Below are 16893 nucleotides of genomic sequence, written 5' to 3'. Positions count from 1 at the left end.
CGGCTAGCGGCAGACCCCGAGACCCGCGGAGATGGCGGCGAATCCCATCGGTCGCGATGATAAGGCAGTCCCCCCTCCGAGATCCCTTCAACCATTCACTCAAAATATCACTTGAGCCCCTCCCACCTGGTTCTTTCCCCTGCATGCGTTCGAGTGTATATGCCGCCTCGGAGATGCAGAAAAATGCCAGGATCTGATATTCGCTGAAACAGGATCTTTGTCAAGGATGAATGGATTCACGCTCCCCAGGCGGGGAGTTGCGCCCCTACTCTCGGTTCCCCGCAGGTGTCGCACCCAATCGAACGCGCTTACTCGACCACACAATCGAAGGCACAGTACAAACTCGAATGCAGTCTTGACCGAAAGGTCTGCTGCATCGAATGCGCCTACCACAACTCTTTCTGAATCCGAGCCCTCTCCGTCCCTCCAGTCCTCCTCGTCCCGATGGTCCGCCCTCAGATCAGCGAAGCCCTTCTCCGAATTCCTCACAGACACCTTCAATCGTCAGCACGATTACCTCAGAATCAGTGTGACCGAGCGCTGCAATCTCCGATGTCTCTACTGTATGCCCGAAGAAGGCATAGAGCTGTCACCACCGAACCGTCTCCTCACCTCCCCCGAGATCGTTTATCTATCGTCGCTATTCGTCGCGCAGGGTGTCACGAAGATTCGCTTGACTGGAGGTGAGCCTACTGTCCGAAAGGACATCGTGCCTTTGATGCAATCAATCGGTGAGCTGCGGCGCAACGGTCTCCGCGAGCTATGCTTAACGACGAATGGAATCTCCTTGCACCGCAAATTGGACGCCATGGCCGAGGCAGGACTCACGGGGGTCAACCTCAGCCTCGATACCCTGGATCCGTTCCAGTTTCAGATCATGACGAGGAGGAAAGGGTTTGACGCCGTGATGAAGAGCATCGACCGGATCCTCGAGATGAATAAGATGGGCGCCGGAATCAAGTTGAAAATCAACTGTGTTGTGATGCGGGGGCTCAACGACCGGGAGATCATTCCGTTCATCGAGATGGGGCGTGACAACCCCATCGAAGTGCGTTTCATCGAATACATGCCATTCGATGGCAACAAATGGAGCCAGGGTAAGATGGTCTCCTACCAGGAGATGCTGGCTATCATTTGGGAGAAGTATCCCGCGCTGGAAAAGGTCGCGGACCATAAGAACGATACGAGCAAGACATATCAGGTTCCGGGCTTTATGGGTCGAATCGGGTTCATCACCAGCATGACCCACAACTTCTGCGGAACCTGCAATCGCTTGCGTATTACGTGTGATGGAAATCTCAAGGTGTGCTTGTTTGGGAATGCAGAGGTGTCGCTGCGCGACATCATTCGGAAAGAAAACAATGGCGAGCCCATTGACGAAAACGCCATGAAAGATCTGCGACTCTTGGAATCTGTGACCAGTGCATATCAAGTGAACGGCGAGGGTGATCAACTCCCTCAGAGAGAACAAGAACTCCTCGACATTATCGGCATGGCAGTGAAACGCAAGAAAGCGAAACATGCCGGCATGGGCAAGTTGGAGAACATGAAGAACCGCCCAATGATTCTTATTGGTGGGTAGGCGCGACCCTTCCTTTCCGGGGAATTTGCATGTTGGCGAACGACTGTCATGAATTACGATCAATGCATGTAGAAGGTGTCCTCAGTATGGTTCATAGGATGGTGGTAGCTGTGATTTTTCGCATATAACCATATGATTATTGGGTACTACCTTGGATGCGTGCTGATGGAACGGGACATAGATAATGGACTTATGGGCAAATCAATCCATCCCAGACCTTTTTCCATACCGCGAACCAGGACGACATCAATTGCATGGAACAAGATTCCTGTGCACCTACTCTCCTCCGGCACAGGATTTGCCACACAAGTGCGACACTATTCCAGTGAACGTAATAGCAACCCGTCTGCTGTAGACTCTCCATGTACCCATCCGGACCAGCCAAACGAGGACTTCAGCAAGATATCCCTCCCTACAGCCTCCGATCCCGATCTACCGCATCTCAACAGCTCGCAGCACGTGCACATGACCAAGATCGCGGAGAAGGCCGTGACAAAACGGCAGGCTACAGCTACTTGTCTGGTGCAGTTCTCCAATCCGCAGCCGTGGGAAATACTACGCGAAGGCCGTGGTACAAAGAAAGGGGACGTATTCAGTGTAGCCCGCATTGCTGGTATCATGGCCGCCAAGAAAACTCCGGATCTTGTTCCCCTGTGTCACCCAGGGATCGGCATCACTGGAGTCGAGGTGGACGTGAGGTTAGTGAGTCCCGATGCGCTCTCACGTGCGGACGGATCGATGGGGCACGGGGCGATGCATGTCTTGGCTACTGTGAGCTGCTTAGGACGGACGGGGGTGGAGATGGAAGCGATGACTGCGACTATGGGAGCTGCGTTGACGGTATACGATATGCTGAAGGCAGTTGATAAGGCAATGGTGATTGATGGGGTGAAATTGCTGGAGAAGAAAGGGGGTAAGAGTGGACATTGGATCCGCCAAGAAGCGGTCAAGGAGAACGCATGAGGTCAATCATTTGTTGATAGATACTCATACTTAGTCATATATGAAAAATCGAGCATGTCGAAATGGATCGAAATTCCCGCCACATCTTGAATCTGGGTGAGTGACGTGTGGTTGGCTGTACTATGTATGGTAGTCTCAATGGCCAGCCCTACGAGTCAGCGGCCCAACGGTCGCTGAAGAGCCAAGTTCCGATAGAATCTCGGCCCGCCTCCTCTTCCTCCTCTTTCCGAGTCCCTCCAAGCAAATCCACCCACACGAAACTTTTTTCCTTGGCTCTTCCCTTTCTTTTCCCTTCGTCACTTTCCCAGTTCCTCTCTTCTTTCAACCAACCATCACCGTCTACATTGGAAGTCGTCAAAAATGGAATAACATACGCTTTGCCCCGATAATTGACCCCCACCAGCTTTGCCTAAACAATCAGTTAGACGCAAGAGCTACCAACCCAGACGTCAATTCGCCTCTGCCTGCACTATCAAACTGCCTGTTTTCCGATAACGGAATTGCCGATTAATCTGACTAGCATTACCGATCCCTGCTAACTACTACTCCATTGACATTGACTACTACCATTCAACTACATTAACTACTACACTACCAACCGCCAAAATACCGCCCACAATTCTCCTCACCACCATTAACAAAAACTCTATTCAACCCTTCTCTGCTTTACAAGTCATCTCCACATTGGTGACTCTTCTCAACTGCTTTTCAACGCATCGCCCAAGGATTCAAACAATGAAATATCGGAGAAGATTAAGATTGATACAGATTTTGCAAAGTCCTTGTGGGTAGCGGTGTGCGCTTCCCCCACTCCAATCACCAAACCAGAGATCATCAACCACCATAACTCGAGTGGTTTCAATTACGACAAACGAAGTTGGCAGCTTCAGGCCCCGGGCTGTCCGCTTCGTTACCAGCGAGGCCCAAATCATCCTCAAGTATAGATTGCAAATTCTTGGATGTTCTTATCCACCAAGATGACAAGTAAGTTTCAGCCTTGCATAGTATACGACTCATGTGTCTCTTCTCCCCAGGTTGTGTCTCACATTCCCTTGCATATGGGATGATGGAAACCAAGATCTGGAAGCCTAGAACATGACGTCCTGAGGATCAAAAAACCTTGTGTGGATATACGATTGCTAACATATCAGCATCGCAGACTGGAACTCTCGACGCTTCCTCGGACGGAGCATTATGGCGGTCCTCCCGCCGTTCAACTTCCTCACGCTTCATTATGCCTACTTTATTGCGACGCCCTTGATCTGCAGTGCCATTTTCTGGGGGTCCTCCACTCCTGCGCGCAGTGTTACCTATGTCGACGCTCTGTTCATGTGCGTCAGTGCTATGACTGGCGCTGGTCTGAATACTGTAGGTCACTTGCCTTCTCTGTCCCCACTGTCGTTGGAAGCATCGTCTAATCATGTCCAGGTGGACCTATCTACCCTGAACTCATTCCAGCAATCTCTCCTCTTTGCGCTTCTCCTGCTAGGGCATGCAATTCTCATCTCTATCACAGTGCTCTTTGTGCGGAAGAATGCCTTCCAATCCAAATTCAAACATATTGTGGACGAGCGTAAAAGGAGAAGCGCTTCATCGACTGAGAATTCAAGCCGAATAGCTCACTTGGACCCTATTGCAGAGAATGGAGACACAGAGCATCAGCGGTCGTTCAAATCGGGTGAATCTGCTCATGACGGATCCAAAATCATGGTGGCAACTCGAGCTGCACCTGCGGACGCGAATGCATCGTCATCAGAGGAGGACCAGATTCAGTGGGTTGATGATGATCAGGTCACCCTTGGTCATTTGAACCACCGCCAACAGCATCACCATCATCACGTGTTCCCCATGGTTGGTGTCGGGGCTCGGTTGGATTTGAACAATCACCCCAGAGATGCCGTCCCACGGTTGCCGCAGAGAGAAGAGAAACGAGAAGAAGAGAATCTGCCTGCGCTTAAAGGCATTCTCAAGGGAACGCAGAAATACTTTGCGTCCAAGGGCCTCATTTCGCGGAATTCCCAATTCCATGGTCTCACTCCCGAAGAGCGAGAGAAACTTGGAGGCGTTGAGTACCGAGCAGTGTCTTTTTTGCTGGTCATTGTTACCCTGTACTGGGTGATGTTTGTTGTGTGCGGGATAGTTGGGATGGGCACATGGATCGCTGTGAACCATCCCGAAAAGGCCCGAGAGAACGGCCTGTCGCCTTTCTGGACAGGCGCCTTTTTCGCAGTGTCTGCGTTTGTTAACAGCGGCATGTCACTTTTGGATGCCAATATGGTTGCCCTACAGAGAAGGTATGTCCTCTTGCGGTGGATTTGCAAGATGCAGGTCAGCTGACTTCTGTATCAGCGCGTTTTCTTTGCTTACCATGAGCTTCCTGATTTTGGCTGGAAACACTCTGTACCCGTGCTTCCTGCGTTTCATTATTTGGGCAGTCAAATGTTTGCTGCCAAAGTCACCCTCATGGGCTACATGGAGGATTACTCTCGACTTCATTCTAGATCACCCCCGAAGAGTATGTGCAACCTTTGGTTGCCTTTTCTGCATGACGTACTGACCTCGTATAGGTGTATACAAATCTCTTCCCGAAGCGTCACACATGGTTCCTCATGGGTACCATTATCATCCTGAACGCTATCGATTGGGCTGGTTTTGAGGTTCTTTCCATCGGGAACAAGGAGATTGAGAGCCTGCCCACAGTCTACCGGGTTCTCGATGGCCTATTTCAAGCCTCTGGTTCGTTGCATGAAAATTACGCGACCCCAGGGCCGATGCTAACCCATCCCTGCAGCTGTCCGTGCCGGAGGCTTCTATGTTGTGACTATAGCCGATCTCCGTCAAGGATTGCTAGTTTTATATGGTAAGAGCCTTCGTGGTTGATTTTGTGAACGAATGCTAACGTCTCCCAGTTCTCATGATGGTTGGTCCCATCAAATTATCATTATTTAAGTTGAATCCGACTAACCAATTTATTAGTATGTATCGGCATACCCCGTGCTGCTCACAATGAGGTTCGTACAGTCTTTTCTTAAGCTATGATTATCCGTTTAACACCCCCTAGGACCACGAATGTCTACGAAGAACGGTCCCTAGGCATCTACGCCCACGACGCCGCAGACAGCGAACAAGGATCTCGGCCCTCGCCGAATCTTCTGATCCAGCTCATTAGACACCGCATGCTCGGCCGCCGGGACGGGTCTACCCCCGAAGCGTCCCGAAGCTACTTCGTCCACCAGCAGCTGCGCTCCCAGCTGAGCCACGACCTCTGGTGGATCGCTCTCGCCGTTTTTCTGATCAGCATCGCGGAATCAGACCACTTCTCAAAGCAACCCGTCGCTTTCGCGACCTTCAACATCATCTTCGAGACCGTCTCGGCCTACGGTTGCGTCGGCGTCAGTGTCGGCTACCCCGGCTCGAACGCCTCCTTCTGCGGCGCCTGGCACCCCATCAGCAAGCTGATCTTGGCGGCTGTCACTCTGCGAGGCCGTCACCGCGGCCTTCCCGTTGCTATCGATCGAGCGGTCATGCTGCCGAACGAGTCGCTGGAGTGGGCGGAAGAGGAGGACGCTGCTCTGAGACGGGAGCAGTCGCGTGCGTGGGGCGTGGAGAAGATGCCGGTTGGGTCGGTTTAGAACTCAGGGAGAGGTATAGGTGACGTGAGTATAGGAGGCGGTCGTTTGCAGCGTCGTCGGATTTACGCATGGCGACATTGCTTTCGGGCTTAGATTGTTATTGGTTCTTTGGCTTCTTGCTTTGACTTTCAAGATCTAGTTTTGTATCTTTTTGTTACCTTGACTATGTAGGTAGTCATCAAAAGTTCAATGTTTATTTTTTGTTCAGATTGATTGCGTACTTCGATGTGTCAGGCTATAGTTGTTATGGTGTTCTAGAGCTAGCCAAGCGTAGTCCCGAGTCAACCACAGGAGTCTCCGTGCGTCACAGGCCACCCGTTCTTCACTTCTAAACCCCCGGGGATCTACAGGTATAACAAAAACATTGAATCTTAACTTTTCTATTGACATAAAAAACGGACTGAACGCGGTGGTGATCCCGATAGCTACATAGAGTATAAGGTATAAGACAAAAGGACATTAAGAAAAGCTCGGGCCTGGTCTAATCTAATCCTCCTCCTCTTCGAACTCCATTTCATCCTCGTCCTCTTCCTCTTCTTCTTCCTCCTCCTCCTCCTCACTTCCATCCTCATCCGATGAGGCACCAGCCCCATCAACCTCCTCCTCATCGTCATCATCATCACTACTTTCATCGCTCTCACGGATAGCATCATCCATAGCAGCCTCCCTAGCAGCCTCAGCCTTCTCCTCAGCGCGGCGCTTCTCCTCCTCGAGACGGCCCTTCTCAAGCAGCGCAGCCTTCTCCTCGCGGAGCTTCCGCTGGGACTTGACGAAGGCGCCGAGCGGGGAGCTCTCCCAGTCAACATCCTTAAGGAAGGACTCGACGTCAGCGCGGTTGCGCGGGGTGAAAGTGACAGCGAGACGCTTGTCCTCGATCCAGCGGGCGTTAGCCTCGACCTTCTGGACGAGCAGGAGGAGCATCTGGTTGATCTTTGTGTTCTTGTTGCCGGCGGGGCCGCGGGCGGAGGCGGTCTTGAGCCAGCGCTTGAGGGCGACGACGATGGGGACGCTCAGCTCGGGGAAGGCGATGTGCTTGGTCCAGAGGACGAAGAACTCGGCCAGCAACTCGGCGACCTGCTCGCCCACGCCGTCCTGGTAGACGCGCGTGCGCAGGTACGACTTGGGCGCGCGAATCGCCGTCGCGAAGTCCAGCTGCCGCAGCGTGCTGGTCTTGGGCGCCTTGCGCATCTCCGCTAGGTTCAGCACCTCCAGCAGCGCCGCCGCCAGCGGGATGTAGGTGCCTGTGGTGCGCGAGATGCGCAGCAGTGCCCGTGTCAGTTGGAAGCGCAAGGGCAGGTACTGCGCTGTCGGGATCAGGCGCATCGCTCCCAGTGTGATTTGCACCACTGGGTAGATCAGTGGTCGTAGCGCGGACGGTTTGCCTGCTTGTGCTTCCACGAGCGCGTCGCAGTGCTGCGAGAGGACTCGCGACCAGAAGTCTAGGGAGTGCACGTATTGCCAGTTGTAGACGGTTTTGTAGCTGTCCTTTGATGTGTTGGTGATGCTGCTGCGTAGGTGCATGGCCAGTTGGCGGATGAAGCTGAACCCTGTCGTGTAGGACACGTTCTGGTCGATGCCCCAGAGCTCGACCGCTGAGTTCTTCATCAGGTTCACGCCCGCCAGGGTGTGCACGGTCGTGTTGCGGCTGCCCTTGACTACGCCTTCGTATGTGGCTTTCAGCACCGCTTCCTTCAGGCCTGCGTCGCCGATCACCATCAGTCGTCGCAGGATGAGGAAGGCTGTGATACGCGTCGCCTCGGTTGTTGACACGTCCGCCCAGATGCTGACGATCGTCTTGATGAGCACCTTCAGGAGCTTGCGGAACTGGAGGAGGTAGGGGAGCATGGGTTCGATCGAGGAGAGGGTGAGCTTCAGCGTCTGTTCGTCCGACAGGTTGGTCAGCAGTTGGTGCACCGACGAGGTGTGCGACTTGATCAGCGGCGTGAGCGTCTTGAACTTCTTCGAGTCCATCGACACCCGCACCTTGCCGGACGCGCTCTCCTTGACGGGCAGGTGGTGCGACAGCACCCGGGGAATGTGACCGAGTGCCGTGACGAGCACTTGGTGATAAACGTTCGAGTCGGAGATCGTGTACTTCTGCTCCTGTGCGTCGCCCTGGTTGACGTAAGCCGCCGCGCGGAACGCCAGGACGGCCTGGCGCATCGCGCGGATTGAGTGCTGCTCCTCCATCAGCTTCTGCCACTTCTGGACCATCTCGATGGTGAGCGTGTTGTCCGGTGCCTCCTCCTCTTCATCCTCCGCCTTGGCCTTGGAACCCTTCTTCTTCTTCTTGGCCGGTCCTTCCTCCTCCTCTCCCTCGCTCAGCTGGTCGACCTCGGCCAGGTCTCCGTGGTCTTCGAAGTCAAGCAGCTCGGCGTCGTTCTCCTTCAGGTATTTGTAGAACTCCGGGTCCTTCTCCTTCAATGCCTCCAGCTGGTCCTTGTGCGCCTCGAAGTCGTCCGGGCCGCTACCGACTTCCTCTGCACCGCTGGAAGCAGCCTCCTCCTCCTCGTCGTCCTTCTGTTCGTCCGAGCGCTTGCGCTTGCCGATCTTGGTGGTGACGGCCTTCTTGCGGCCCTTCTTGCTCAGCTCAGCTGCTGAATCGGGGATGTCGAATCCGCCCGCGAAGAAGTCGTCGACGTTCATTTCCGCGAAAGCGTTCTGCTTCTGAACCTGCTCGGGGCTCTCCTCCGCATCTTCATCCCGCTCCGCTCTCTGTTTAGCATTGTCGGCCTTACGCTTCTCCTTCAGATGGTTGCGCTGCTTGATCTTGGCGGTTTCCTTCCGACGCTCGAGAACATCCTTCAAATGCTTCTTCTCGAACTTCTTGGTGGACTTTTTCTGACTTCCAGCCATTGTGCCGGATTGTCTCTTCGCAAATTTGCGGAGAGAGAAGTCGGTATGAATTGGGGGGAGAAAAAAAGAGACGATGAATCCCGCAAATCTCAGGGAACCGGGAAAAAAAATCTGGAGACGGAAAAAAATACATGTTGCGGCAGAATCGAGCGGTGAACACCGTCCCAGCTGGGTGACCGCCTTTCGGTGGTTGTTCCCCTCATGCGGGACAGAGTCCGGATGGTGGCATCAATCATGACATTCTCTCGTGATTCGATCTCATCATGTATGCGCAACGACCTCTGGCATATGCCCCGACTCCCTACAGCTATACCCCTAATCCGGCGCTGGCTGCGTCCATCAACCTCGATGAGGTAAGCTGGTGTATCTGGTCTGCTTGCTGGATCGCTGGCTGACTGGTGCGTTACGCAATACCAGGAAGTGAAACTAGCCTCCAGCTCCGCGGAGCGCGATCTCCACGAGTCTCTGGCGGAGATTTATAGTATCATTGTCACATTAGATGGTCTTGAAAAGGCTTATATCAGGGATGTGGTTACGGAAGCGGAGTACACGGAAACCTGCACTCGCTTGTTGAAGCAGTACAAGTCTAGCTTGGGGGACGATACCGTCGCTAGGGAGTTCGTCGACCTCGAGACCTTCAAACGAACATGGGGGGTGAGTTTCCTCTGGTCATCCTGGACAAATCAAGGCTGATTGTTTATTCCATACTCTAGCTGGAATGCCCCCGTGCCACCGAGCGTTTGCGAATCGGCCTCCCTGCCACAGTGGAACAAGCCACGCATAGTACCGCCGCGGCGAACATGGCTCCGGCAGCAACAGGCCCGCCAGGCGGCGCATCTGGCAGTCTGATCTTGACAGCCACCGAGAATTTCATTACCTTCCTCGATGCGCTCAAGCTGAATATGGTGTCGAAAGATGCATTGCATCCTTTGCTCTCGGAAGTGATTCAATCCGTCAACAAGGTCACGGATGCGGATTTTGAGAACCGGGGCAAGATCATTCAGTGGCTTATCACTCTGAACCAGATGCGAGCGACCGAGGAACTTAGTGAGGAGCAGGCTAGGGAGTTGTCATTTGATATCGAGCAAGCGTACATGGGTTTCAAGTCGACCTTGGGCTAAGAGGATCGAAGATAAGAGGCGGGCGAATGTCATTATTTCACAGCATTGGTGCTTGGCGTCTGGAGTTAGATACCAACAGAAGTTTTGATCTCTTTCATACCTATCTAGATGATGATGAGGTGGAGGATGGACTGATTAGACGGAAAACGTGCTTATCTCGGCATTCAGACTGTGCCGGAGCGGATCCGATCCGCGGAACAACTCACACCAGCCTTTCCTCTTTGGGCAATCACGACTTTTTTTTGCAGGCCCAGATCCGATATCCCCAATCCTCGTTTTGCCACAGATCCGGGGTTTTAAAAGAGAGAGAGCTGGTCAGCATTCTTCTACACTACCTCGAACTTCACCCAGCACAGCCGAGTCATCCCTTCGCATCTCGACACCATGATCAGCGCCGATCCCGACGAGCCTATCCATGGTGCGTTCGCCCCTCCACATTAGTCCCTGACTGATAGGAGCGATAATGAACTGATAAGCCACCCACAGTGCTCGATCTTCCCCAGATCTATGCGAAGCCCTCAGGCACCGAACTCATCCAAGCCCTCACTCTTCTGTCAGTGAAGCCGCGAAGCTTTGGTCCCAAAGCCCTTGAAGCGGTGAAGAGTCAGACCGTCCACCCGGCCGGTATAACCCGCTATCTGACATCCATCATCTCGAGTCCGCTGTCATGGCTCGATACCGATGAGCTTCGGGAGGCTGTCTGGGATGCCGCTGCAGCCCGACTCAGCGAACGCTCAGGTCGAACCGGTACGTTGAAGTGTTACCGGTTGTTGTGGCCGTTATTATCACTGGCTGGCTGGCCGGCTGGTTTGGCGGGGCACCCAATCTGACACCGACCATAGCGATGCCCGCCATGTCCCGAGTCTTCATGATCCCGACCTCCGATGGCGAAGAATACACCCTCACCTTGCACGAGCCGTCTCTCACGGCCGACAACCTGGGTATGAAAACCTGGGTTTCCTCGTACCTTCTCTCCATCCGCCTCCACTCCCTCCTCGAATCGCCCCCGCAACTCGTCCCCGTCGCCACCACCACCCCGAAGCTCCACCTTAACCGCACCCTCCGCGCCTTGGAACTAGGCGCAGGCACCGGTCTCGTCGGCCTCTCCTTCGCCGCTCTCCGCGGCCAATCCGCCAGCATCCACCTCACCGACCTCCCAGCCATCGTGCCGAACCTCGCGCACAACGCCGCCCTCAACGTCGAGCTGCTCACCCGCACCGGCGCAACCGTCACCACCGGCGTCCTAGACTGGTCCGTGGCGCCCGCGCCCCTCCCCACCCCCGAGCAGCAGTACGACCTCATCCTCGCAGCCGACCCGCTATACTCGCCCAACCACCCGAAGTGGCTCGTCGACACGATCACGCACTGGCTGAGCCGGGGTCTCGACGCCCGCGTCGTCGTCGAGATGCCGCTGCGTGACGCGTACATCCCGCAGGTGCAGGACTTCCGACAGCGGATGGGCCAGCTGGGCCTCGCGGTCGTCGACGAGGGCGAAGAGGTCGGATACGATGACTGGGAGTCGGCCGACGGAGGTGCCCTCGAGGTCCGATGCTGGTGGTCTGTCTGGGGATGGAGCGAGAAGCTTTAGCTTGCTTGTGAGGCAGCAACGCCTACTCCCCCCTCCCACTCAAATTGCGGTTGGTCCTTCCAACCGCAGTAATCCATCGCATCTTTTCCCACGACCGTCACGAAACATCAACGATACATACAGCAACAACAACAACAACAATAGCAGCGAGACCATAGCATAGACAAGCGCGATAGAACCATACACACCTACTAGAACAGGAGCCCTCCGGTTCCTCAATTCACTCGCATCAGCTAGAGCCAGATAGAGCGTTAGAGCAATGGTATATACAGCATATGCATATCTCAATTTGGATGAATAGCTCAATTGATTGTCTAACTTCTTCTTTACTTAACAACCATAGACCCCGCTTGCAACTTCGTAAGAATTAGACCATATAGACACCCAAAAAGCGAGGATTCAAAGAAGGTATAAATGAATCAGGGTGTAAGCAGGCTTGCCCCCTGGTGTATCTCGCTTCTTATTTCTATTTCTCTTAATCTCGTAGCATTGTAGATCCGACATGATAACTCCCCAGGTTCAAGCTCCATATGATTTCTACGTCATCGGTGTATTCCTCAGAACTGAATAGCGCGCTTGATTCCCAAGGCCTCAGTGAGGTGTATGATATAATCCTAAGATCTGAAATAAGATGCTCTTTTCTCCACTGATCGCGCTGACTAGTGTCGTGCTGCCGCTGAGTCAGTGGGATCCACTTTGCTGTCTTTTGTATTGACGAAGTAGCGAGTGGGAGATGGTAGGTAGTGGGGACGGTCAGGGGCATGTTGGTTGTATAGAATCTTTGTCCTTGATGGGTGGGCTATGGATTGGAGGACACGTCCCTGTGACGGTGAATAGGAGAGGAGGAGGGGGGGGGGGGAGATAGGCTGGGCTATGGTATTCGTTATGGGGTGTACTGAGGCCCTTCTTTTGAAAGGGTAGTGGTTGGGATTACTTGCAGATCTAAAGGCTGGGATATTCATCTGCGAATCTGTATATGTACAGGTGCAATTTTAATACTGTACACTGACAATAAGGAGCGGGTCTTCATGGGTGAGGTACATGTATTGTTGAAGACGAGGTGGGTGGCGGTGTAAGGACCGTTCAGGTACTTGGGCCAGTAGAGCTTGTCGTTGGCCCATCTGGTGCTGGAGTTGCCAGTGAGGACGAAGGAGAGGAGACATTTCTGCATCTTGCGCTTTGGGGAAATAACCCGTGTCAGTAGGGCGGTTTCGAGACACGGTTATTGAAATACGGCAGCAACGGTAGAGTCAACATTCGAGTCACTGGAGTTAGTGACACCTGCACCAGAGGAAGCGCTGGAGAAGCTGCCGGATGAAGAGAATGAGAGTGAGTAAGTGGAGTACCCTGTTACATGTCTAGTCAGCCTTGAGGTTCGTGAGCTCGTGCGAGATAACCACGGGGCCGGAGAAATTGAAGTGCTTCTGGCACAGCTGAGCTTCGTACGTGTCTACAACAAAGTCACCATCAACACGAGGCTGGAACTGGTAGTCATAGGCACCATGGACGTCATTAGCAGTGCCAGTCAAGTTGGTGAAAGAAACGTTGCGCAGGCAGTCTAGGCCACCACCAGTGCAGCCGACAGCTCTGGAAACATTTGGGTAGAAAGCCTCTCCATGCTCGTGGCCGGCGCCCGAAACATAGCCAGGGGACATGATATAGGCACGGCTGAAGAGCTGCTTGGCATGACCAGCAAAGCGGGTCATCTGGAAAAGGGGCATGGAGCCACCGGCAGAGAAACCGACGGCAGTAATCTCATCGGGGTTACCACCAAAGGCACTGATGTATTTGTGCACCCACTTGAAGGTGTGCTCGACATCCCACAAAGCAGTATCGGGGGTGCAGCCCTGGTGAGCCAGAGAGGGACCATTAGCCAGACCAGTGAATCCGAGGCGGTAGTTCGGTGCGACAAAGATAAAGTCCTTGGAGAGATCAAAAAGTCCCTGAGGCGTTTTCTGAGATTTGCATCCTGCAGTGAATCCACCTATACTGCGAATTAGCTACTGTAACGGTGAGTCGGTGTCCAACTGAATTACATACCGCCATAAGTCCAAAGCATTACAGGCAGATTGCGACCTTGAGCGTGGGCAGGAGCCAAGACATCCATATAGAGATAGTCCTCAGTCGAAGCGCAGTCGACATTAGATTCGGCAAGGCTGCCATTGTTGATGGATGTCTCAACAGGAAGCCACTGCGGCTTCGCGAAACGAAGGCCCCCAGTAGGCACGGCGGCGAAGCGGACGTTTTGGTACTTATAATAACCAAGTGAGCTGTTTCCAGCCGCCGGTGCGAGAGTGCAGTAGCCAAGAGTGACAGTGGCACTTTCGAATGACGAAGTAGCAGTAGGGACAGCCGCGACAGACGCAGCAGCGCCTGCTAGAAGGAGTGCAGTGTTTAAGGAGCGCATGGCGAAGATGCTTGAAAGAGTGAGACTTCGATTGCTTGTACTACCGTGGAAAGGCGATACCTCATGCTGCCCTTATATAGATATGCCCGGGATTCATGATAACCAGGAGGACTCCTGCGATACACTTGATCAGATGTGTAAGCGGAAGCATGCAGAGGGAGGGTGAAAGCCATTTCCGCCTTCAAGTATTTGTGTCACTGGGTGGACGACGGATCCGTGTTCCCAGTCTTTAGGTCTACGGAGTATCAGAGCGGCAGAAGCATGACGACCTAGTGTCCAGCTGAACATCATATCGCCGCAGCAAACTAGAAGTTGATGGCATCGATCCTGGTTTCAACTCTAAGCTGGATTGAAATAGAGTTGACCCACAGGGCAGACCCACGTTCCGCATCTCTGCACGGAAGTGAACCAGACCATGGAGTAATAAGGCTCGAAACCACGCGGCCTCACCTCGCTTTGAAACGGCTCAATGATTCTGGCTTACTGCCAAGCATAGCAAGGTTGATCGTTTCTGTCCTGACTGAACAACCGTTAGTGGACGCGGGTAAATACTTATACGCAGAGTAGAGTTCGTGTTTGATAGTTGGTGCCTGGTGACTCTTTCATGCTAAAATATGCCTTGTTCGCTTTCATATGAGCCTTTGCAGACCGCGAGCCACGCAACAAACTCGTCACTATAATGTCTCGGTGGATACTTGCGGGACTTGATGGCTTTAGAAGACCGTGCGAGATGGCTTGTCACGGAAAAAGTGCTTAATTTTCATTGTAGATACGGTTTCGACCTAGAAATCGCGGTATACGTGAGATCTCGGAATTTCTGCGCGCAGTTATAATGCAAGGACGATATTGCGAGCTGCAACCGGGGCGAAATCTGATTTTCAAGAATAGCAACCCCCGATGCAAAGCATGAGAGTCCCACGTAGAGGCAATGGCCGCGTGTGTCCATCACCGTCATATCTCCAAGGCACTCCACGCTCCTGTAATACTCAAATATCAAGTCTCATGGGTCGCCCGTGTCAGATACTAACTCAACATCGGGCCTGGAGATCTATGGGATTCGGTGCATACACCTTCGAAGTTCGTCGACTAGCTTCTAGCTTCGAAGCTCTATTACAATCCCAGAACATGAGCTGCAAGCATGAAGATTGAGGCATACCTATCTAGTAGCCTTGCAATAATCAGCTTCAGATTGAGACGGATAGTGGGGGCTCTTTCATCCGATAAGCCACAAATCTCATCCATGGTCAATAATCAAGGCGATGCGTTTGTGAGCGATAATCTTGACCTGAGATCGCTGTGTAGCAGAATTAAGCGCCTCAAGCTGAAGGCCTCAGAGTCATCCGGAGGACTGCTGCTATAACGAAAATTGAGAGGTTACCTATGGCAATTTCCTCAGCCCCGTTCTCATAGTACAAGTGATGGCAGTGAGTGAGTGAAGAAGTAAGTAATCCACCGACCAGTCCAGCCACTTACCGCCACCTGCCATCAGCCACCGATGACATACTTAGTATGACGATATGCGCACCGCCACCCGACCGATAACTGTGGTATCAATGCAGCAGCATACAGTCGCAGGAAATTAATTTGCACCCCCCCCTCTCCCCCAATGTTTGGTTCTAGAGATACCGCCTGCTTGAAGCGCTCACACACCGCCTAAAATATATGGGAAGAAGCTGGCAGAATAGCCATAGGCTAGACTTGATTAGGGAAAGTGCTGAACTCTTTCTGAGGGGGGGGTGCATATTAATTTCCTCCCACTGTATCAATCAGTATTTATCACGTCGATCCCCGCTCCATGGCCCAGCTTCCCCATCTTTTCGCAAACCGGCGTTAAATCTCCACTCCAACCACAAACACAATCTCCTCTCCTCGAAAACACTTACTGCTTTATTTACCATCAAAACGATCTTCAACAACAAACCCACCTAAAACCGTCCACGATGGTCATCGGCCTCCTAATCCTATCCGCCATCCCCACCGTGACAGGCGTGTCGCTCGCCTCGAACGAACAGCGCAAAGCCAATGAGCGCAAGAACGACGAGCGGCGCATGTCCAAATTCTATATCGACGTCGCCCCACCACCTTATAACCCTGAGGATCCAGAGGTACATACCAAGCGGGTGGTCTTACGGGATTTCAAGGTACGTTTAGTCTCTCACGTGATGATGATGCTTGTTATTGTCACCCCTGTCCTCCACGACAGAACCCCGAGGCATGAATCAGCCTAGCTAAGCGCAACTAACCCTTGCAACTCTAGGTATACCTCGATGACCCTGACCCCGCGAAACGAGATCCGCCCGCGCATACGGCCCAAGCGTTCTATATTGAATATCCCGAGTTTGATCATATGAAACACTTGAAGCGCGGATTCGGGGTCGCGACGTCTATTTCGGATAACCCACCGATGTTGGGGTGGATTTATGCGGACAAGGATACGCATGAGCTCAAGTATGGGAATCGGACGCAGAGCTGCGAGCATGTTGTTGGGCCGTGGGATTGGGTGGATGATGAGACGACCTTGACGCTGGAGGGGAGTCGGGGGTTTGTTGCTGTGAAGGAAGAAGATGGGTCCTGGGGCGTGTACTACGATCGGGATGGCGATGAGTTGGAAGGGGTCTTGGAGGAGCAGGGCAAATTGGACAATGAGTATCTGCTGCTACGGCTGAAGCGGAATTTGATTGAACAGCCTGATCAACAGAATAAAAACAATAATACTTGATCTATAAGCCAAGATGCGGAGGAGG

At 53.1% G+C, this 16893-nt stretch overlaps 4 protein-coding genes across 4 annotated transcripts; 3 read left to right on the top strand and 1 right to left on the bottom strand.

Annotated features, from left to right (window-relative positions):
- Positions 1-108: 108 nt before the first annotated feature.
- On the top strand, positions 109-2411 carry BO97DRAFT_382043 (molybdopterin cofactor; the record flags this gene model as incomplete). Its single annotated transcript, XM_025693278.1, has 2 exons — positions 109-1574; positions 1764-2411. Coding segments are annotated over exons 1-2 (1995 nt in total), but the record flags the coding sequence as incomplete, so codon positions are not given.
- Positions 2412-3280: 869 nt separating this feature from the next.
- Positions 3281-6241, top strand: BO97DRAFT_79044 (putative potassium transporter). Its single transcript, XM_025701064.1, has 9 exons — positions 3281-3529; positions 3705-3913; positions 3974-4839; positions 4895-5060; positions 5113-5281; positions 5337-5405; positions 5455-5465; positions 5522-5556; positions 5607-6241. The coding sequence occupies exons 1-9, from the start codon at positions 3505-3507 to the stop codon at positions 6175-6177; spliced, it is 2121 nt and encodes a 706-aa protein (XP_025556068.1). The 5' UTR covers positions 3281-3504; the 3' UTR covers positions 6178-6241.
- Positions 6242-6574: 333 nt separating this feature from the next.
- BO97DRAFT_402505 (mRNA-binding ribosome synthesis protein NOC2) lies at positions 6575-9109 on the bottom strand. The gene has a single exon (XM_025694522.1). The coding sequence runs from the start codon at positions 9031-9033 to the stop codon at positions 6664-6666; it is 2370 nt and encodes a 789-aa protein (XP_025556067.1). The 5' UTR covers positions 9034-9109; the 3' UTR covers positions 6575-6663.
- Positions 9110-9275: 166 nt separating this feature from the next.
- Positions 9276-16868, top strand: BO97DRAFT_382031 (VPS28-domain-containing protein; the record flags this gene model as incomplete). Its single annotated transcript, XM_025693277.1, has 8 exons — positions 9276-9386; positions 9451-9687; positions 9747-10138; positions 10511-10572; positions 10641-10901; positions 10997-11708; positions 15954-16290; positions 16407-16868. Exons 1-8 carry the CDS (start codon positions 9297-9299, stop codon positions 16866-16868), a joined length of 2553 nt encoding a protein of 850 aa, XP_025556066.1. The 5' UTR covers positions 9276-9296.
- Positions 16869-16893: the final 25 nt, after the last annotated feature.

This window comes from Aspergillus homomorphus (genome assembly GCF_003184865.1).
Source record: "Aspergillus homomorphus CBS 101889 unplaced genomic scaffold BO97scaffold_2, whole genome shotgun sequence".
NCBI classification, from domain to species: domain Eukaryota; kingdom Fungi; phylum Ascomycota; class Eurotiomycetes; order Eurotiales; family Aspergillaceae; genus Aspergillus; species Aspergillus homomorphus.
Note: the sequence above shows the minus strand (reverse complement) of the source record. Positions and strands in the feature narration are given on the sequence as shown.